The sequence below is a fragment of the Thunnus albacares genome, chromosome 15, assembly GCF_914725855.1.
Source record: "Thunnus albacares chromosome 15, fThuAlb1.1, whole genome shotgun sequence".
Lineage (NCBI taxonomy): Eukaryota > Metazoa > Chordata > Actinopteri > Scombriformes > Scombridae > Thunnus > Thunnus albacares.
Window position 1 is genome coordinate 26,117,314 of NC_058120.1, and position 16,175 is coordinate 26,133,488.

The following is a 16,175-nucleotide window of genomic DNA, read 5'->3' on the forward strand; positions in this document are numbered from 1 at the left end:
AAAACACAAGATAGCACACAACACTAATCACACATTAAATCACACAAAATCACATTAACAGACTAATAATAAATTTAATCGATTAGTCGAGAAAATAACCGAAAGAAAATTAGTTGATAATGGAAAATAACGGTTGGTCGTTCGACAGTTTTTTTTTGAATAACTCTTATGTCGGAGCCGGCAGGCGGTCCGTGAACGCATCCTAATCCAACCCAGCCGCTGAGTAGCCATTTTGGTCCCACCTAAAACAGACAGAGCAGCTTCACTTTGGGCCGCCGGAGATGGAAGAAACCGAGCCGACGGCGAGTATTTCAGCCACCAAAACCTTCTGAATCCCTCCAAGAAACATTGACGGGTGACATTAGACGCCATGGCTCGTTGCTAGACTGACTTGTTATTGTGAAAAGAAAGCCTAAGGGCGATTTTTTTTTTTTTTTTTTGGAAGTGGCGACCGACACCGACAGCGCCTTAACGTTAGTTTAGTTAGCTTCACTGACTCAAACACAAACGGATAGACGGGGCTGATTTCGTTTTGCTGTCGAGGACGGAGTGTACGCGCCATGTAAATATCTAAACATTACATTATTATGCTCTTTAGTAGAGGATTTTTTTTTCGGTGTCTTAACAGTTCAGGTGCTCGGCTCTAACACGTCCGGTCTGGTTTGAAAATTGTCACGATCCATGCTGAGACTGTTTCCTCGGAGAGAGCTGCAAAGCAAAAGCAATAATTTTTGCGTTTTTTCGGCTGCCAGACTGACGAAGGAGTCGGTGGATTTTTGGACGTCAGAGGGCGACTGGTTAAAGGAAGGACGAATAAAAGATGTCAACAAAAACTCCTTTGCCTACCGTCAACGAGAAGGTGACGGAAAGTGTAAGTATGAAGGGTTGTTTATCGGGTTTATTTAGCAAACTGTACTGTGCTTTGATGGTGCAAATATCATCGAATTACCCCAAAGAAGAGGTGAATATTTAAGTGAAATTAATGGCGTTTTGTTGCGTTATTGGGCTGCATGATGAGCTAATTGTTTCACACTTTGTTGGTAAATCGTAAACAAGCTTATCCTCTACGTCAAACACGCCCTGTGGTTTTAGTCAGTGTTGCTGCTCGGGATTCATTTATGTGTTTAATTGTATTTCTGCAATAAGTTTTGATGTGACTGTTGGTAATTAGGACGTACTCAGGATATTTAGGCCCAACCACGAACAAAAACTACAGGACTTTGCCTGCTGGTTCTGGCAGGCAACAGTAGATTTTGTTCAGGCTGCTGATTGGCCCCTCCAGCTGTCACTCAAGGGTTTCAACCGTTCAGCTTCCAAATATGGGTTTCAGTAGTCCCGCCCCCTTGTGACCAACAGAATCTGCTGTCTGAAAAAAAGTGTCGTCAAGGTAACAATTAGTGCTTCCGGTTAGGATTTTCAAAGAAGGACAAATCTGTTAAAACATGTTACAACACAGAATTATTTTAATTATTAAATATCCTCCAGACATGTTTTAAGATATTTATAAAATACTTTACTTTGAATAATAATGTGTGTCTGATATGGTTTTCCCCATAAAAATAAAGTCCAGTTATCTTGTTGAAATCCTTACATCTCTTCCATAATGTATGGATATTCAAATATAATTCACTTCTAAAGTTTAACTGCTGGACACAAGATGTCTCCTGCTTTACTGTAAAGTTCATTCTCAGTGTTAATTCACTGGAGGCTTCAAGTTTCCACATCACACTTGTTGAATATTGGACCACGATTGGCTCCAAACTAGTTGTGATGTTACAAATAATGCTCGTAGGCACGTTCCTTTAAAATCTGAGTTTCCGATGGTCATAGAGAAACTTTCCACGTTCAGCAGACAAATGTGAAAACAGTGTCTGCAGATACATCATCCGCACAGTGAAGATCAAACACACAACTGAAGGAACAAGAAGAAAAACACATTTATGAGTGGAAGGGGAAACAATTAACGTACTGTTATTTTCTAGCTTTTTACCTTACAAATAATGTCAAATATATCTTTTTAAAGTCCAGATGAAACAGCATTTTTAGAGTATCTAACAGGCGGGGCGTAATGTTGGGAGGTATTTTGAGTTAAATGTTGAAAAGTGGGCGAGTCATAATGAATCTTAGCTCTGTGCTGCTAAAAGTTTAAGAATGATTGATGGGTGGATGTTCTGCTATTATCGGTTGAAATTGGTTGGTTCAAGCCTAAGTAAGCACACGTCATATTTTGTTTTGCAGGAAGAAAACATGATTGGATTTTGATTCAAGAATACAAAGAAATTTTGTATTCTTTGGCCCTTTGTTGTTAAAATAGGTGCACAATATGACCAGATATGATGTAAAAGGGATAAAAAGGATTTCATTTCGACTCAAAGTAATGATGTAAAATTCATAACTTTTCCTGACCAACTGCCAAAAAACTAACAATAAAATATGAGGGCTACAATTACTCTGATTAATCTATTAATTATTTTGAGTCTATAAAAACGGTGAAAGATATCTGTCAAAATTTTCCAAGACCCAAAGTGAAATCTTCAGATATTAAATCAGCAGTGATATAAAACAGAAAAAAGCTGAAAATCCTCACATTTGAGAAGCTGGAAACAGAAAATGTTTGGCTTTTTTTTTCATGATAAATAAGTTCAATGATTATTCCTTTTGTCAAAATTGTTGCACATTAATATTCTGTTAATCGACTAATCGTTTCTGCTCTAAATCACCTTTTAATCGAATAATCAATACATTGAATGAGGCCTAGCAAAGAACTTACAAAGATCATATTTTCCTACACTCTGAATCGACGCCCTCAAATTGCCAAAAATAGAAAAGCTGCAAATCTTCACCTTTGAGAAGCTACAACCTGCAAATGTTGGCAGTTAATTTGTTGTTGAACGACTAATCTGGGACTGAAATGGTTCATCTGTCATTGAGGTTGTAAGATGTAAGGAGATACTGGGATATGCCCATTTCAAAAAATTTCCAAAACCAGTAATTTCTGACCAGTTAATCTTCACATGTGACAAACTGGAACCACTAATTATTTAGCAGCTTTGCTTGATAAATGACTTGGACTCTAAATCGAGCAATCTATGTTAAAACTGTTCTTGATTGACTTTGTTTGATTGATTTAATCAAGTAATTTTTCAGCTCCAGACCAGTAAAGTCATTGACATTCGTAGTTTGTTTTAGTGCTGCAGAATATTGAGTCTTCTAATAGGGAATGGGGGGGGGGGGGGTGAGCGACTTTAAACAAATAAATAATATTATGTTGATTAGCTGTAAATTTTCTTTACCTAAATATTTACCTGCTATTTCTATACCTGTTTGCATATTTTCTTGGAGCTGCAATGCAAACTTTCTCACGTGGACCTCGTGTTTCCAGTTGGCATGATCTTGATCTACAGACTAATGCTCCATTTATCTCCGTTTTGTTGTATCCTTACATCCATACATTCCTTTCTTTCCTTTCTTTCTTTCTTCTCCATATCTCCCGTTCGTGCAGCTGCAGCCTCGTAATTTCTGCATGTGGTATCGCCAGAATCTCATGACTCATCACGGTAGCAAGCAGCAGAGAGTCAGCTGGAGATAAGACCTCGTACTGTACAAACAGAACACTGATGTTGATAAGATGTGGTGAAATTTTATTGATCCCTGTAGGGAAAATAGGGCCACTTCAGTAGCTGTAAATTTAAAGATTCACCAGGCAGGAAATACCAGGCAGAAGGGCTGCAACCAATGATTATTTTCATATTGATTTATCTACAAGTTATTTTCTGAATGAATGGCTTCGTCTAGAAAATGGGTTCAGTATAATTGCTCAGAGCTCAAGGCGACGTCCTCAGATGTCTTGTTTTGTTCGTCCAACAGTCCACAAACCAAAGATATTCAGTTGTTCTGACTAACTGTCATAGAAGACAAAAGAAACCAGCAAATATTCACATTCAGGAGGCTGGAAACAGAACAAAATGATTAATCAACTGTCAAAATAGTTGTTGACAATTAATTTTCTGTCGAGCGAGTAATCCGTTAATTGACCCGAGCACTTTGGCTCTAGAAAACAGGATAATAATGAAACTGTAGCAATTAGTCGGTTAAACGATGAGGCAATTAAAAGAAATTGAATCTAAAGCTGCAAAGATTAGTCGATTAATTGATAAGTTGCCAACAGTTAAATTAATCTGCAATTATTTTGATGATCGATTAATTAGTTCGGAGCTTCTCAAATGTGAATATTTTCTGGTTTTTCAGTCGTCTGTGACAGTAAACTGAATATTTTTGAGTTGTGGACTGTTGGTCGAGACAAAATAAGACATTTTAGGATGTCTCCTTAGGCTTTAGGAGACAGTGATCAACATTTTTGGACATTTTATAAACCAAACAACTAATCGAGAATATAATCCATCAATTGTTTTAGTCATTTTTAATGGTCGCAGCTTCTGAAATGGAAGAATGGAAGATGCTTTTCTTTTTCCTTACATTATAGTAAATTCAATATTTTTGGGCTGTTTCGCTTACAAAACAATGGAAATGTTTTTCCACCGGTTGACACAAGCATTCTTCACTGTTTCCTGACGTTTTATTGACCAAACGATTAGTTAAGCACAGTAATCGATAATGAAAGTAATTGTTAGTTGCAGCATTAATAATAATATACCAAAGAAAAGTAGAAAATGATGAACTAAAGGTTTATTTTAACATGTCTTGATGGCAATTTTAGCATTTCAGCTTATCAAAACACCAAATTTACACAGCTGTTATGGTACATTTTCTTAAAAAGCTGCGTTTCAGTCAAGTGTGACAATGTATGGAAACAAAATAGTCTCAAAAAAACACAGAGGGAGGACTCCGTAACAGCTGATGTAATGCTTTTACTCTGACAGGACAGTTTGTGGTTTCCTGGTTTCGGTGTTGCTGCCTGTCGCTGGTTTGACGCAGTTCAGTCCCCCCCCCCCCCCAGTCCCCCCCCCCTCTCCCGGCACTCCTCCCCCCCCCCCCCCCCCTCCTGCCGTCTCCCTCTCTGTCTCTCTCTGTCTCTCTCTCTGTGGTTATCGGGGCTCTGAGTTGGGAAAATCTGGTGTGGTGGGAATCTCTATGGGCATCATCAGCGGGGCAGAGTGTTTTCCTGTTGAAACATGACGGGCTCCCAGGCAGCGAGGAGACACCGCAGCTTTGTGAGTAACCACTGAAAAGGAAAGGATCAAATTAAACAGGCATTACAGGAAGTTGTCAGCCGGATGAAAGGCAACCAGGAAAAAAAAAAAAAAACGAGGGGATTGTTGGTTTAAGAACATAAAAATGTAGAGATTTTTGTTTTCTTTTATGATGAGCAGATCTTTTTAGTTCCCTTAACGTTCCTGCTGGAGGTTTTTTTTTGTGGTGTGTCTGTGGTATTCAACAGTGACCTTATCCTAGTTGATGGTATTTTTATCTCAGTTGCTATCACTGTAGAAGTCCTAAAATATTCCTTTAGTGACTTAAAGTGTGTCTGTGCTGCTTAGTAGGAGAGTTTAAAGTGACCTTATTGTGGTTTAGCGCTGTTCTATATCTCCTCTGAAATATTCTGGTGGAGACTTTGAACGTCTGCTGCGTTAGTTCAGTTGGTGGTGACCTTGTCCTACCTAATAGTAACTTTATCTTGTGTGGTATTCCTATTTATAATATTCTTAAAGAGACCTCATAGTCGCTGCAATATCTGCACAACATCTTATATAATTAAAGATGTGATAACTCTATGGTGATTTTTAATTGCATTGGTGCTCTGTGGGGTGGAATAATAATAATAAAAAAAAAAAAGTCAAGATGATGTTTCTCGCTCATCATGTTCGACCTTCTGTTCTTGGTTTATATAAAGTTCATGGTTTGTGTGAAAATCTGCACTCTTGTTGTTAATTTTTGCCACTTCATCACTGTCGCCTGCAGCGTCTCCGGGGTAAATGGGGTCAGTTTTTTTGTGGGTGGGGGTGGGGGGGGGGAGGATAGGAGTGGGGGGGTAGAGCCGGGGCGGGGCAGAGAGGACACTGCCACTGTTAATGAAGCATTGGGTGGATAGTCGATACCGAGGCCGCACCGAGTATCTATCAGATTTTTTTTTTTTCTTTTTAACTTACATGGCCTGGGAGGGGTTGATACAGCAACCCCCCCCCCCCCCCCACCCCCCCCCACCCCACCCTTCCAGAAAAAAAAAAAATCAATCTCTCCATTGGTGGTGCTGTCAGAGCTGTGCACAACAAAACCACAACACCAGACTCCCATCCTGCAGCCTGCAGCTAATCTTTGATCATGGTTTTTTCTGAACATTCGGCGTCACACATTTGACTGTTACACCAACTTTTACAGCCTCAAACCATACAAGACAGAGAAATAATCAGATACTGTCAGTTACAGGATGCTATTAACTCTTTTGAAATCTCATTCATTAGAATAAAAAGTGTGCTATCAGCATTTTTAACCAGTCTGCTGTAAACGGGTTGACCCTTGTTACTTTCAGTAACCTTTTTTCAAACCTGTATTTGTTGCTCGGTGCGCCGATCTACATCCTGTTTTCAGTTAGTCTGCGTGCCCACCACAGGATATGACTTTGGCACAACCTGCTAACCACAGAATGTGAATTTTTTATTTGTTAAATGTTGTATTTTTGGCAAGCCAATTCGTATCGCGCATTTCAAACACAGGCAATTCAGAGCCAGTTTGAAAAGAAAATGAAGAAGAAAATATAATAGAAATATGCAGTTTTAGTTTTGTATCTACTGTCGTGGCAGCTAAAAAACCAAACCAGCTGTTGATAAGATAATAAGGAGGACAAAAGGCTGAATATCTGAGGAGAGAAGAGGTCAATAACTCTGCAGTTTGCCCTCAACCCTGTTCACATTTTTGCAATTTCCTTGTCAATTACTTGAGTGTGAATGTGACCTTTATTTTTTTGTGACAGCCAATCACTGGGAACGTCTTTCCACTTCATGCCAGTCCAAGCAACCTTTACTCAAAAACCTGCTGAGCACACGTCCATAAGCAGCAGAAAATGATTTATTCTGATTTAAGCCTACACAAACGTTACCAGTTTAATTTAAGTGTTTATTTGGCAGATTTTACTGCTGTTGTTTTATTTTAGAGCTAAAACAGGTTGATACAAAATGAATCTGCAACCATTTTGATAATAGATTAACCATTATCGCTTTTTCTTTTGTTCTCACCTCTCAGATGTGAGGGGGGTTTGTGCTTATTGTGGTCTTGTGTGAAATGAAACTGAATATCTTGTGGTTTAAAACTGTTGTTTAGACAATACAAGCATTTTAAAGACTATGGGAAGCTGTGATGGACATTCTTCACTATTTTCTGACATTTCATAGACCAAATTATAAAGATTAGTCATCAAAGAATTTGGTAGATTATAGAAATATAAAGTACTGAGTGATTATAAAATATCTTTGTGGTTTTGAGGCTCTTATATAGTTGATGAAATGGTGAAACTGCCTGGAAAATACTCGTATTTCTGCCACCTGTGCTTGAGGGATAAAAAGCTTTTTTTTTTTTTTTCCCTTGTCTGGTGCAGCACTATAAATATCTTTTTTGCTCTGCACATCCTGAGTGGATTTGTCACAGTGGGTCAACATGAGTCACCGCTGATACATGTAGATGTTTCACAATAAGAACGATTCAACGTCATCTAAAATAATATGTCTTTTTTTTTTTTTTCAGCACACGTCTCACAGCAATGGGCGTCAGGAGATCAGCACGCGCTCGGCCCGCACCGGCGTGCGTCCCCGCAGCTCCGAGGAGCCGCAGCAGCCCCACGTCGGCAACTACCGGCTGCTCAAAACCATCGGGAAGGGCAACTTCGCCAAGGTCAAACTGGCCCGACACATCCTCACCGGCAGAGAGGTGAGGCAGGAAAAGAGAAATGTTTTTTAATGAGAGGAAGTTTAATCAGGTTATATTATTGTTTCGACGCCGTTAGATATTGATGATGTCAATTAGAGGAATACGGTGAACAATATCTGCGTGTTTTTGGAAAAATAGATAAAGTTAGATGTATGTCGCTAGAATATTTATAAAATAAAGATTTTTTAAATGTAATGAAATGTAGCAGAGAAGAAGAATGAAGCCAAAACATAACTTTCATAACATAAAATAATACATAAAGTACATGTAGCCTAAAGGAAAACCACAATCTTTAACACAATATCTGCTGTTGGAGCCTGAATCTCTTATGAAACGTTGATTATACACCAATATTTGACCACTAGGACTGATTTGGTTCGACCTCCTCTCTCCTTCACAGAGCTGATGAGTTTATCTCTGTGGTTTTGGTGGAGGATGACACACACACACTAGGCTGATATTTCTTTTTTATTAACAGGCTCATACAGGCTCTCAGGGCTGGAAATTGAACGTCAATACTTTGATATTTTACTGGAATGTGTCTGATGCACCGACTATTGAAAACAGAAGTACAAAAAAGCCGGGCAGTGAATTTCCAGTCAGCTTCATTGTCTCGTGCTTATTGTTTGATAAAACAGTTCCTGATCTGAATCTAAATTTTGCCTGTTTTTAACTCTTTTTTTACTTTGGCAAAGTTCTTGTATAGCTGCTTATAATTAGAGAACGTTTTGGCTTCTTTTGTTGGATGAAACACAGGATTATATAGAGATTTCAGAGGTAAAATAAGGCTCAAAGTAAGGTAGATAAAGTAAGATGTTTTGGTATCCGTGCCAACACTCTGACGTGGTATCAGCACCAGCCCTGCCAGCTCCATATACTGCCAGATATATCGATGTAAACCTTGTTGGCAGTAATGGATGTACGCAGGGAGAGCTGTCGCTGCCGAGCATTTGATTTGTTCATAATTGATGACCAGAAAAAGCTTCTTCATAACACAGTGTACGACATTTAACTCAATCCCTTCCCCGAGTCTGTTGTTTGTTATTTGCCAGTTGCTGTATTTTTTTCTAAAGGAGGATGTTGAAACTTAGAGTTCTCTCAGATTTGCCATTTAAATCTTTAAATCCAGTTTTCCCATTAAAAAAAAAACATGCATTTTGTGTCTGCTTCCTTTTCTGTGCTGCTTTCTTTTTTTTTTTTCTTTTTAGTTTCAATGTCATACTCCACTTCCTCTTTTTTTCACTTCTCTTGCCTTTGTGTCCCATTTAGCTCCGTTTCAATGCTGTTTTCTTTTCTCTCCACAGGTGGCAATTAAGATAATAGACAAGACACAGCTGAATCCAAACAGCCTTCAGAAGGTAATTTACCCCCCTTCTCTCTCTCCCTCTCTCCCTCTCTCTCTCTCTCCCCTGTTATACACTCACACTGTGGCAGAATTCATTTACTAATTCATGAAGCACAACAGATTGAGTATTAATTGTGTAAATGGGAAGCGGGGCATGCTGGGACGGGAGCATGTGTTCTCCATATAGCTTCCCGGGGTTGAATTAAGGGCTTGTGTTCTTTTAGTTTGATGCTTTTTGCGTCGGAGATGCTGATTCAGCTCTACATCGACGACACAATGATGAGAGTTTGGACTTTAAAGCTTGTTAGAATCGAAACACGAGGCCTCAGAGGAGATCGTATGTGTGTGTTAGGTTTGATTCTCAGACAATTTAGGGGTGAAAAAAAAGAGTGAATTCAAGTAATTTTGCCTCCGGCCGGATGTAAAAACTTGTTTTGATTAATTGCGATTTTTATTTGAGGGATCCAGTATCGATTCTTGAAATCCAGACATCGTTCTTTGTATCCTCATCTTTTCTCAGGAAAAGCAGTCGTACATCAGCTCTAAATGTTGTGTGTATGCCGTGTTTATTTGTTGTAAATGGTTCAGTTAGCTGCATGATGTGTAAAATGTCTCCTTTGTGGTTATCGAGTCATTTCAACGTGCGGAAAAAGCAGATTTTTTTTTTTTTTAAATAAAAAGTTAACGTAGATGATAGCTGGATATATTAGCCGCATTGAGTCACAACAGTCTCATAAACGTGACGTGATTAGTTTCAGTTTGTGCTTCAGTTTACAGGTGTGTCGTGTCTCAGGATGGTCAGCTGACTCTGGCTAACCTGTAACTAACTAACTATCAGTGTGATTACATGGACTTAATTAAGCAGATTTATCAGGAAAAAACAGGTCACATGGTTAATCGGTTCACATGCACTGTAGTAACCTCGTTACTGTAAAGTGTGTTAAGTGTGGCTTACTGATTTTAATTGTATAATGACATAAAAAGCTGCTTTGTGGGTTTTTTTGGTGTGTTTTTCTTAAGAAAATAACTCAAAACAATGAGTCGACTATGAAAACAGTTGGCGATCAATTAAAATACTCTGTTTTCAGTCTGTCGCCACCGGGTGGCTAACGCTAGCTAGCAGCCGTCTGCAGATACACAGTTTTATATTCAAGGAAACAATTGTGTCGCTCACTTGTTAAATGAAGAAGAAATTTTAAGTTCCCAGAATTAATTGAGAAGCGTTTTATGCAACATTAGTATTAATCGATTCTGGACTTGTGGAATCCAGCTCTACTTCTGCCTCTTTTAAGACATTGAAGATCCAGATTTGCCCACATGAAGACTTTTCTGCTGGAAACTGTTGCTTTTTATTTTCTCAGTTGTTAGTAATGTTTCTCTGAACATCTGTCGGCCTCCGAGAGAAACTAAGTGTGATTTTTTTTTTTTTGTTTTTTTTTCCTCAGTTCATGCTGTTTGATTGTCAGTGTGACAGTTTTGTTTTCTCTGTTGAATCAACCAAATTAAGTTTTGCTTCAACTTATAATTATGAAATAAATGTTGATCACACAGCATAAACGGCTGTAGAATAACGACAAGGAGTTGAAAAGTTTAAGAAGCGGGTTTGCCTTTTTTTAAAATGCAAATTCACAAGCTGAGAGAGTGAAAGCTCCTTTTTGCTGCCAGATGAAAAGCAGTTTCACTTACAGTTTGAAGTCAGTGAGCTAAGAATGAGCTGCCCATAAGCCTGTCTCCTTTTTTTTATTTTGTGTGTACACTCATTAGCGAGGGAGATGTGTGTGTGTGTGTGTGTGTGGTTGTTTTGATCTGCGCTGCTGTACATTTTGTCTCTCGGCCTGGAAGCGGTTTCGGGGAAGTCAGAGCGATATCGACTGGGCTGTTGCAGCTCCGGAGGCTTTTTTTTTTTTTTTTTTTTTTTTTTTTGCTCATCAGACAGATAAGAGGGGACGGGGCAGAGCGTGGCGGCGGCGGCTGCCGCTGGTGGTGACGGTGATGATGTCGGGTGTTGATGTTCAGCTGGCCCCCGCTGTTCGGCTCCTCTCTCAGCGGTCGGCAGTGGTTTTCCATCAGTTTTTCCAAAGCTCCATTGATTCTGGCCTTTGTATCTCAGAGGCCCGGGCCCTTTGGCGTTGGCTGTGACACTACGCTGACAGAAAAACACTGAGTCATGACAGCGCTGTTCACGGAAACACAAAGCGTGAGGCTTTTGTCGGCTATCCTTGTTGTTTTTAGGTTACTGCTTTGTCACAGTCAAGGAAAAAAAAAAATCTCTTAGATGTTATTTTTCCTGCTGCTTCACAAGGGATTTATATTCCTTCTGATGTTTATTTTAAGGAACTGGAACACTCTTAAAAAAAGAAAACACATTTAAATACTTTAGCACCTTTTTTACATGATTGACACATAAAATGTTCCAATTCATGTCATGTGTTTCTATATATAGGCTCGATCTTTTCTATTTTTGCCGATGAGTTGGAGATTCAGTTGAAGGAAACCCTGACATGGATCAGATCTGCGGCTGATCTTAAGGATATGAAACTCAGCGAGCACTAATCCTGCGGGGTTTGATCTTCGTTACGGGCCTGTTGGCGTTAAAACCACTGAGGCGTGTGTGTGGTAGAGCTGAGAAATACAAACGATACAAACACAGATTGTGATAGAAAATGTCCTTGATAAGAAAATTAGACAATGATATGTTCTCTTGATAACGTAGTAACATGCGGCTAGACAGAACGGACGGCACGTTTCCTAAGTCACATCGTGAGACGAGCGACAACAATCACAAAAATGTAAAGAGCTGTTGTGGAAAAACGAGGGAACCAGACAGTCCTGAACGGGGCTCAACAACTTAAATCTGCATTAAATGATTTATTTGTCCACTAGTTCTCAGCAGGAACAAGTAGTGACGAACAGACTGGTTTTTGAAGTGAGAGATTAACATCGTTCTTCCAAATCATGTACCGTCATCTGGTGTTTTGAATGATGACGATTGATTTGATTTATTTATTTATTGAACGGGACAGTGTGCAGTTTGAAACATTAAAGATGCACTGCACCAGAGTTAGCTTGAAGCTAATTTGCATCTGTAGTCCCAGACAAACATACACCGGCACAACAAGCAGTAAAAAAGAACACATAATACAAAATACAAAGCTACACACAGCACATCACATACACACATAATGTCAACTAGAAATGATGATGATATAAAACACATTTGTCATCCAGAAGCTCCAAAGGTTTGGTTGAGATGTGGTGACTGTGAAGGCCTCAGCATGTGATTCATATCGTTTTCTGACTCATCAAACCAATCAGTGACTCCTCGTGTCCTCCATAGAAGCATCTGAATGACTGTCTCTCAACTCATTCACTCTGTTTATTCCTTTAATTTGTCACCAATCTGCATCATCACCTTTCAAATTGATATGTTGAACTCGTTAGCAAACATCCAGCAGTTTCGGAGCGACATTATCATTCATTTGGAGTCGTGTTTCTGTCCACCTGGTGAATATAAGTCCAATATTCACTCTCTTTTAGCTCTGTTTCTGCTTTCTACCGACTCCTGAGGGAAATATCAGGCTCTTTAGCTGCTAAATGATCCTCTATGTTCACCAGCTAGTCTACAGCTAACCGTCTCGGTGTTGAGCAGGTAGTGTACAGTGGCTTTTTTAAGAGCTTTTTCTCTGAAAACAGCTGCCTGCTACGGCTGGAAACGACGCTATGAGAGCGAACCAAAACAGTAAAGTTGCAGCCAGACAGCTAAACAATGAGCTGAAACTCACTATAAAGCTCAGTAAAGCCGAGCGGAGCTGCAGAGCCGCTGATAATTCTCTGTAGGTTCATCACTACGAGCCACACGAGACACACTGCGTCCAGGTTCAGATGAGTTTTGAAAGGATAGGATCTGATGTTTATTTTCTCCTCCTCGCTCCCTCCTGCCTCTTGAGCCGGCGCCGCTGTAACAGCCAACCTGCCTCGGAGCCGGCACTTCTGTGTCCTGACCTCTTATGTAACTGGAAGAATTGGCGAGAGGCTGATAGCGGGGGATATCGTCTCCGAAGCCTAAATGTTTATTTTCAGCCACTGTTCTTAATAGTTTTGGAGGAGCTGAGTCGACGTTCACATCTGTCACCGGCTGCTGGCGAACTGCTTCCAGCTCGCGCTCTGCTCTTCTTCCTCGTGTCCCGATTCAGCCTGCAGAGGGTTCTTGTCGTCTTCCAGGTCAAAGGTCAGAGGAGGGAGTGTGACACTTGGGAAGTCTTGATTAAATGTAAACACTGTCCATCAAATGCTTGAAGTCTGGGGCGACCTCCGCTCCCTGTACTCACATTATCCTTCTGATGAAGCAGTTATTAGAGCCTGGAGGCAGGAACTCCGCTGTGCATCATATAAACTCATTTGTCAACAAGAGTTGATTTGTGAGGATCACTCTCTTCTTCATCATGTGAACAAATATTTACAGTCTCTCCTTAATTAATAGGACTGAATATTGAACGCATGTACTGAAAGCCATCATTGAGTGTTTGCTAGTTTTGTTGACTTATATATTCTGATTTAAATAATTTAGCTAATGTCTAAAACAGAAAACAGTTTAAAATGTCTGTCAGAGTTCAAGGTGACGTCTTCAAACGGCTTTTTGTGTCCAACCGTCAATGTAGATAAAATCCAAACATCTCTCATTTACAAGAATAACTTACAGAAAAGCAGCAGATCTTCACATTTTACACATGCTTGATAAATGATTAACCGATCACACAATATCAATCAATCGACTAATCCTTTCAGCTCTAGACGTCTTTGTGTGAAGAAGTCACAAAAACTCTGCATTGGTGGAATTTGGCTTTTTTGTAAATTTAAAGAAAAGACTTTTAATGAAAAACTTGTATTAAAAAACGTATTTCTTTGGAATCGGCACTGAAGTTCAGGTGTCAGACAGTTTCAAACAATATCCAGTCATATTAATTAATCTACTAAACCAGTGTTTGCCAGTCTGATCAGATGATTACAGGAGTTGAAATGAAAACAAAAAACACAAAAAATAATTTTTTCCACTTTGGATTTAACTCAAATTGTTGCTTTTGTGTGGTGAGATACTATAGTCTGAGTTTTGCAGGCCTCTAAACTGCTGACCAGTCAGAGACACACAGTATGACCTGTGACGTTAGGAACCTCTGTACTAAATTGATCCGGCGAGAGAAAACCCAAACACTCTTAATTCAAAGTTTATAATTCTCTTTTAAAGTCTGCAGCAGTTTGATCTGCAGCTCATGATTCAAAAAAAAAAAAAGAAAAAAAAAGGCTGCAACAAAAACAACATTTTCTCTGAAGTGTCCTAAAGTGGGTGTGATGGGAGCAATAAATCTGAACCAGAGCGTTTACTCCCTCAAGTAGATTTATTTGGCCGAATGAGAACAATAACATCCGAGCTTTAGAGGATGTTAAATAGCTGCACTGAGAAGCAGCTTCTCTCTCTCTCTCTCTCTCTCGGGAGGCCGAGCTTAACAAAATGCGGTAAAGAGCAAATTTCTTTTTAACAGAAATGAACACCGGAGATCAATTAAAGCAAAAAAAAAAAAAAAAAAAAAAAAGCACACAGACAGGAGCTGTTAAACAGATTTATTGTGACTCACCTCGAATTTTTTGTAACCTGGTGGGATCAAAGTTTACTAAAAAAAACAACCCTGTGACTGATCTAACCGTGTGATGTTGTTTACGAGCTGCAGATCACTTGTCACTGAGGTTGTGTTAACCTAAACAGGAAAAACACTCGGTGAGATTTTTACACCAAGATTTGTAAAAAAAAAAACAGTCGGGTGTGATCGCACCCTCAAACCGTGTGTCATTTCAACCCGAAGGTGCCTCGTATCGATCACGAGACTCGATTATGTAACCGAGGACGACAGCTGTGCATCATCTCGCTGGTATGAGCAGATCACCAGCAGGTTTAACCTTAATGGTTGTATCATGCGGTGAATCATCAGTCTCTCGTGTTTTTCCACTAATTCTGTTTACTGCATAACATACCTGACAAAGTATTCCCATATACTTGCTGGTTTGTTGTTTTTTTTTTTTTCCTCCAACACATCCAGGTGTCAGAAGGCCCATATCTGCTATATAGGACAGTACAGACTGTGCCCAAAAAAATATACAAAGTCACAGAGTTGAGGAAAAAAAAACTTGTTTCTGACTAAGAGAATAACTGGACTGGATCTATTTCACTGTTTCTTTAGATTAACCATCAATATAAAGTTAGTTAATTGACTGAAAATGATTATTTTTGATAATCAAATAATAAATGAAGTAGTTTTTCTCAACCAAAATGGCCAAATATTCAGCTTATATTCATTTCGCAGCTCCTCAAATGTGAGAATTTGAAGCTTTTCTGTGTCATACATGATAATAAACTGAATATCTTTGGATTTTGAGACATTTGAAGACGTCACCTCGAGCCTGAAGGAATTATAACATTTCATAGACATAACAATTGTGAAAATGATCTGCACACTTATCAATAATAAAAGCAAGCATCAGCCGCCCTAAAATTATTTCCCTCTTCCTGAGCAGCAGTGAAGATGTTTCCGCTGTGACGCGGAGAAGCAGCTCAGATTTATTCCTCTGTACTTTTTGCGAGAGCTCAGGAGAGTATTTTCAGTATAATGACGGGCAGAGCGGGATCACAGGCGGAGTAATGACAAGTGAGGAGACCTCAGGCTCTTCTTCTCCTCCTCCTCCTCCTCCTCCTCCTCCTCGTAGCAGCAGACAGACTCAGTTTGTTAACATGGCTTCCAAAACTCCCGTCCTGACTGCAGCTCATAATTAACCCTTCAGCCGTCTCACAGCCGGGAACGAAACAAGATTTATTATCTGTAACTCCCACAGCCGGCGTTCCCTGCTGGATCTGAGTGTTTGAATTACTATTTTGAAATAATGTGTTATGATTTGAAGTGATAGT

General features: G+C 39.5%; 1 protein-coding gene across 14 annotated transcripts in view; it reads left to right on the top strand.

Moving 5' to 3' along the window:
• The first annotated feature begins 206 nt into the window (after positions 1-206).
• LOC122998621 (MAP/microtubule affinity-regulating kinase 3-like) overlaps positions 207-16,175 on the top strand; it is an 86,774-nt gene continuing 70,805 nt past the window's right edge. For 4 of the 14 annotated variants that reach the window (XM_044375566.1, XM_044375563.1, XM_044375568.1 and 1 more), the window contains exons 1-3: positions 209-871; positions 7,696-7,878; positions 9,183-9,236. In XM_044375566.1, the coding sequence (XP_044231501.1) occupies positions 821-871; positions 7,696-7,878; positions 9,183-9,236 (288 nt within the window). In that variant the 5' untranslated portion in view covers positions 209-820. Of the gene's footprint in view, positions 872-5,045; positions 5,172-7,695; positions 7,879-9,182; positions 9,237-16,175 lie in introns of those variants that run through there. The other 10 variants (XM_044375561.1, XM_044375565.1, XM_044375564.1 and 7 more) reach the window with 8 other exon arrangements.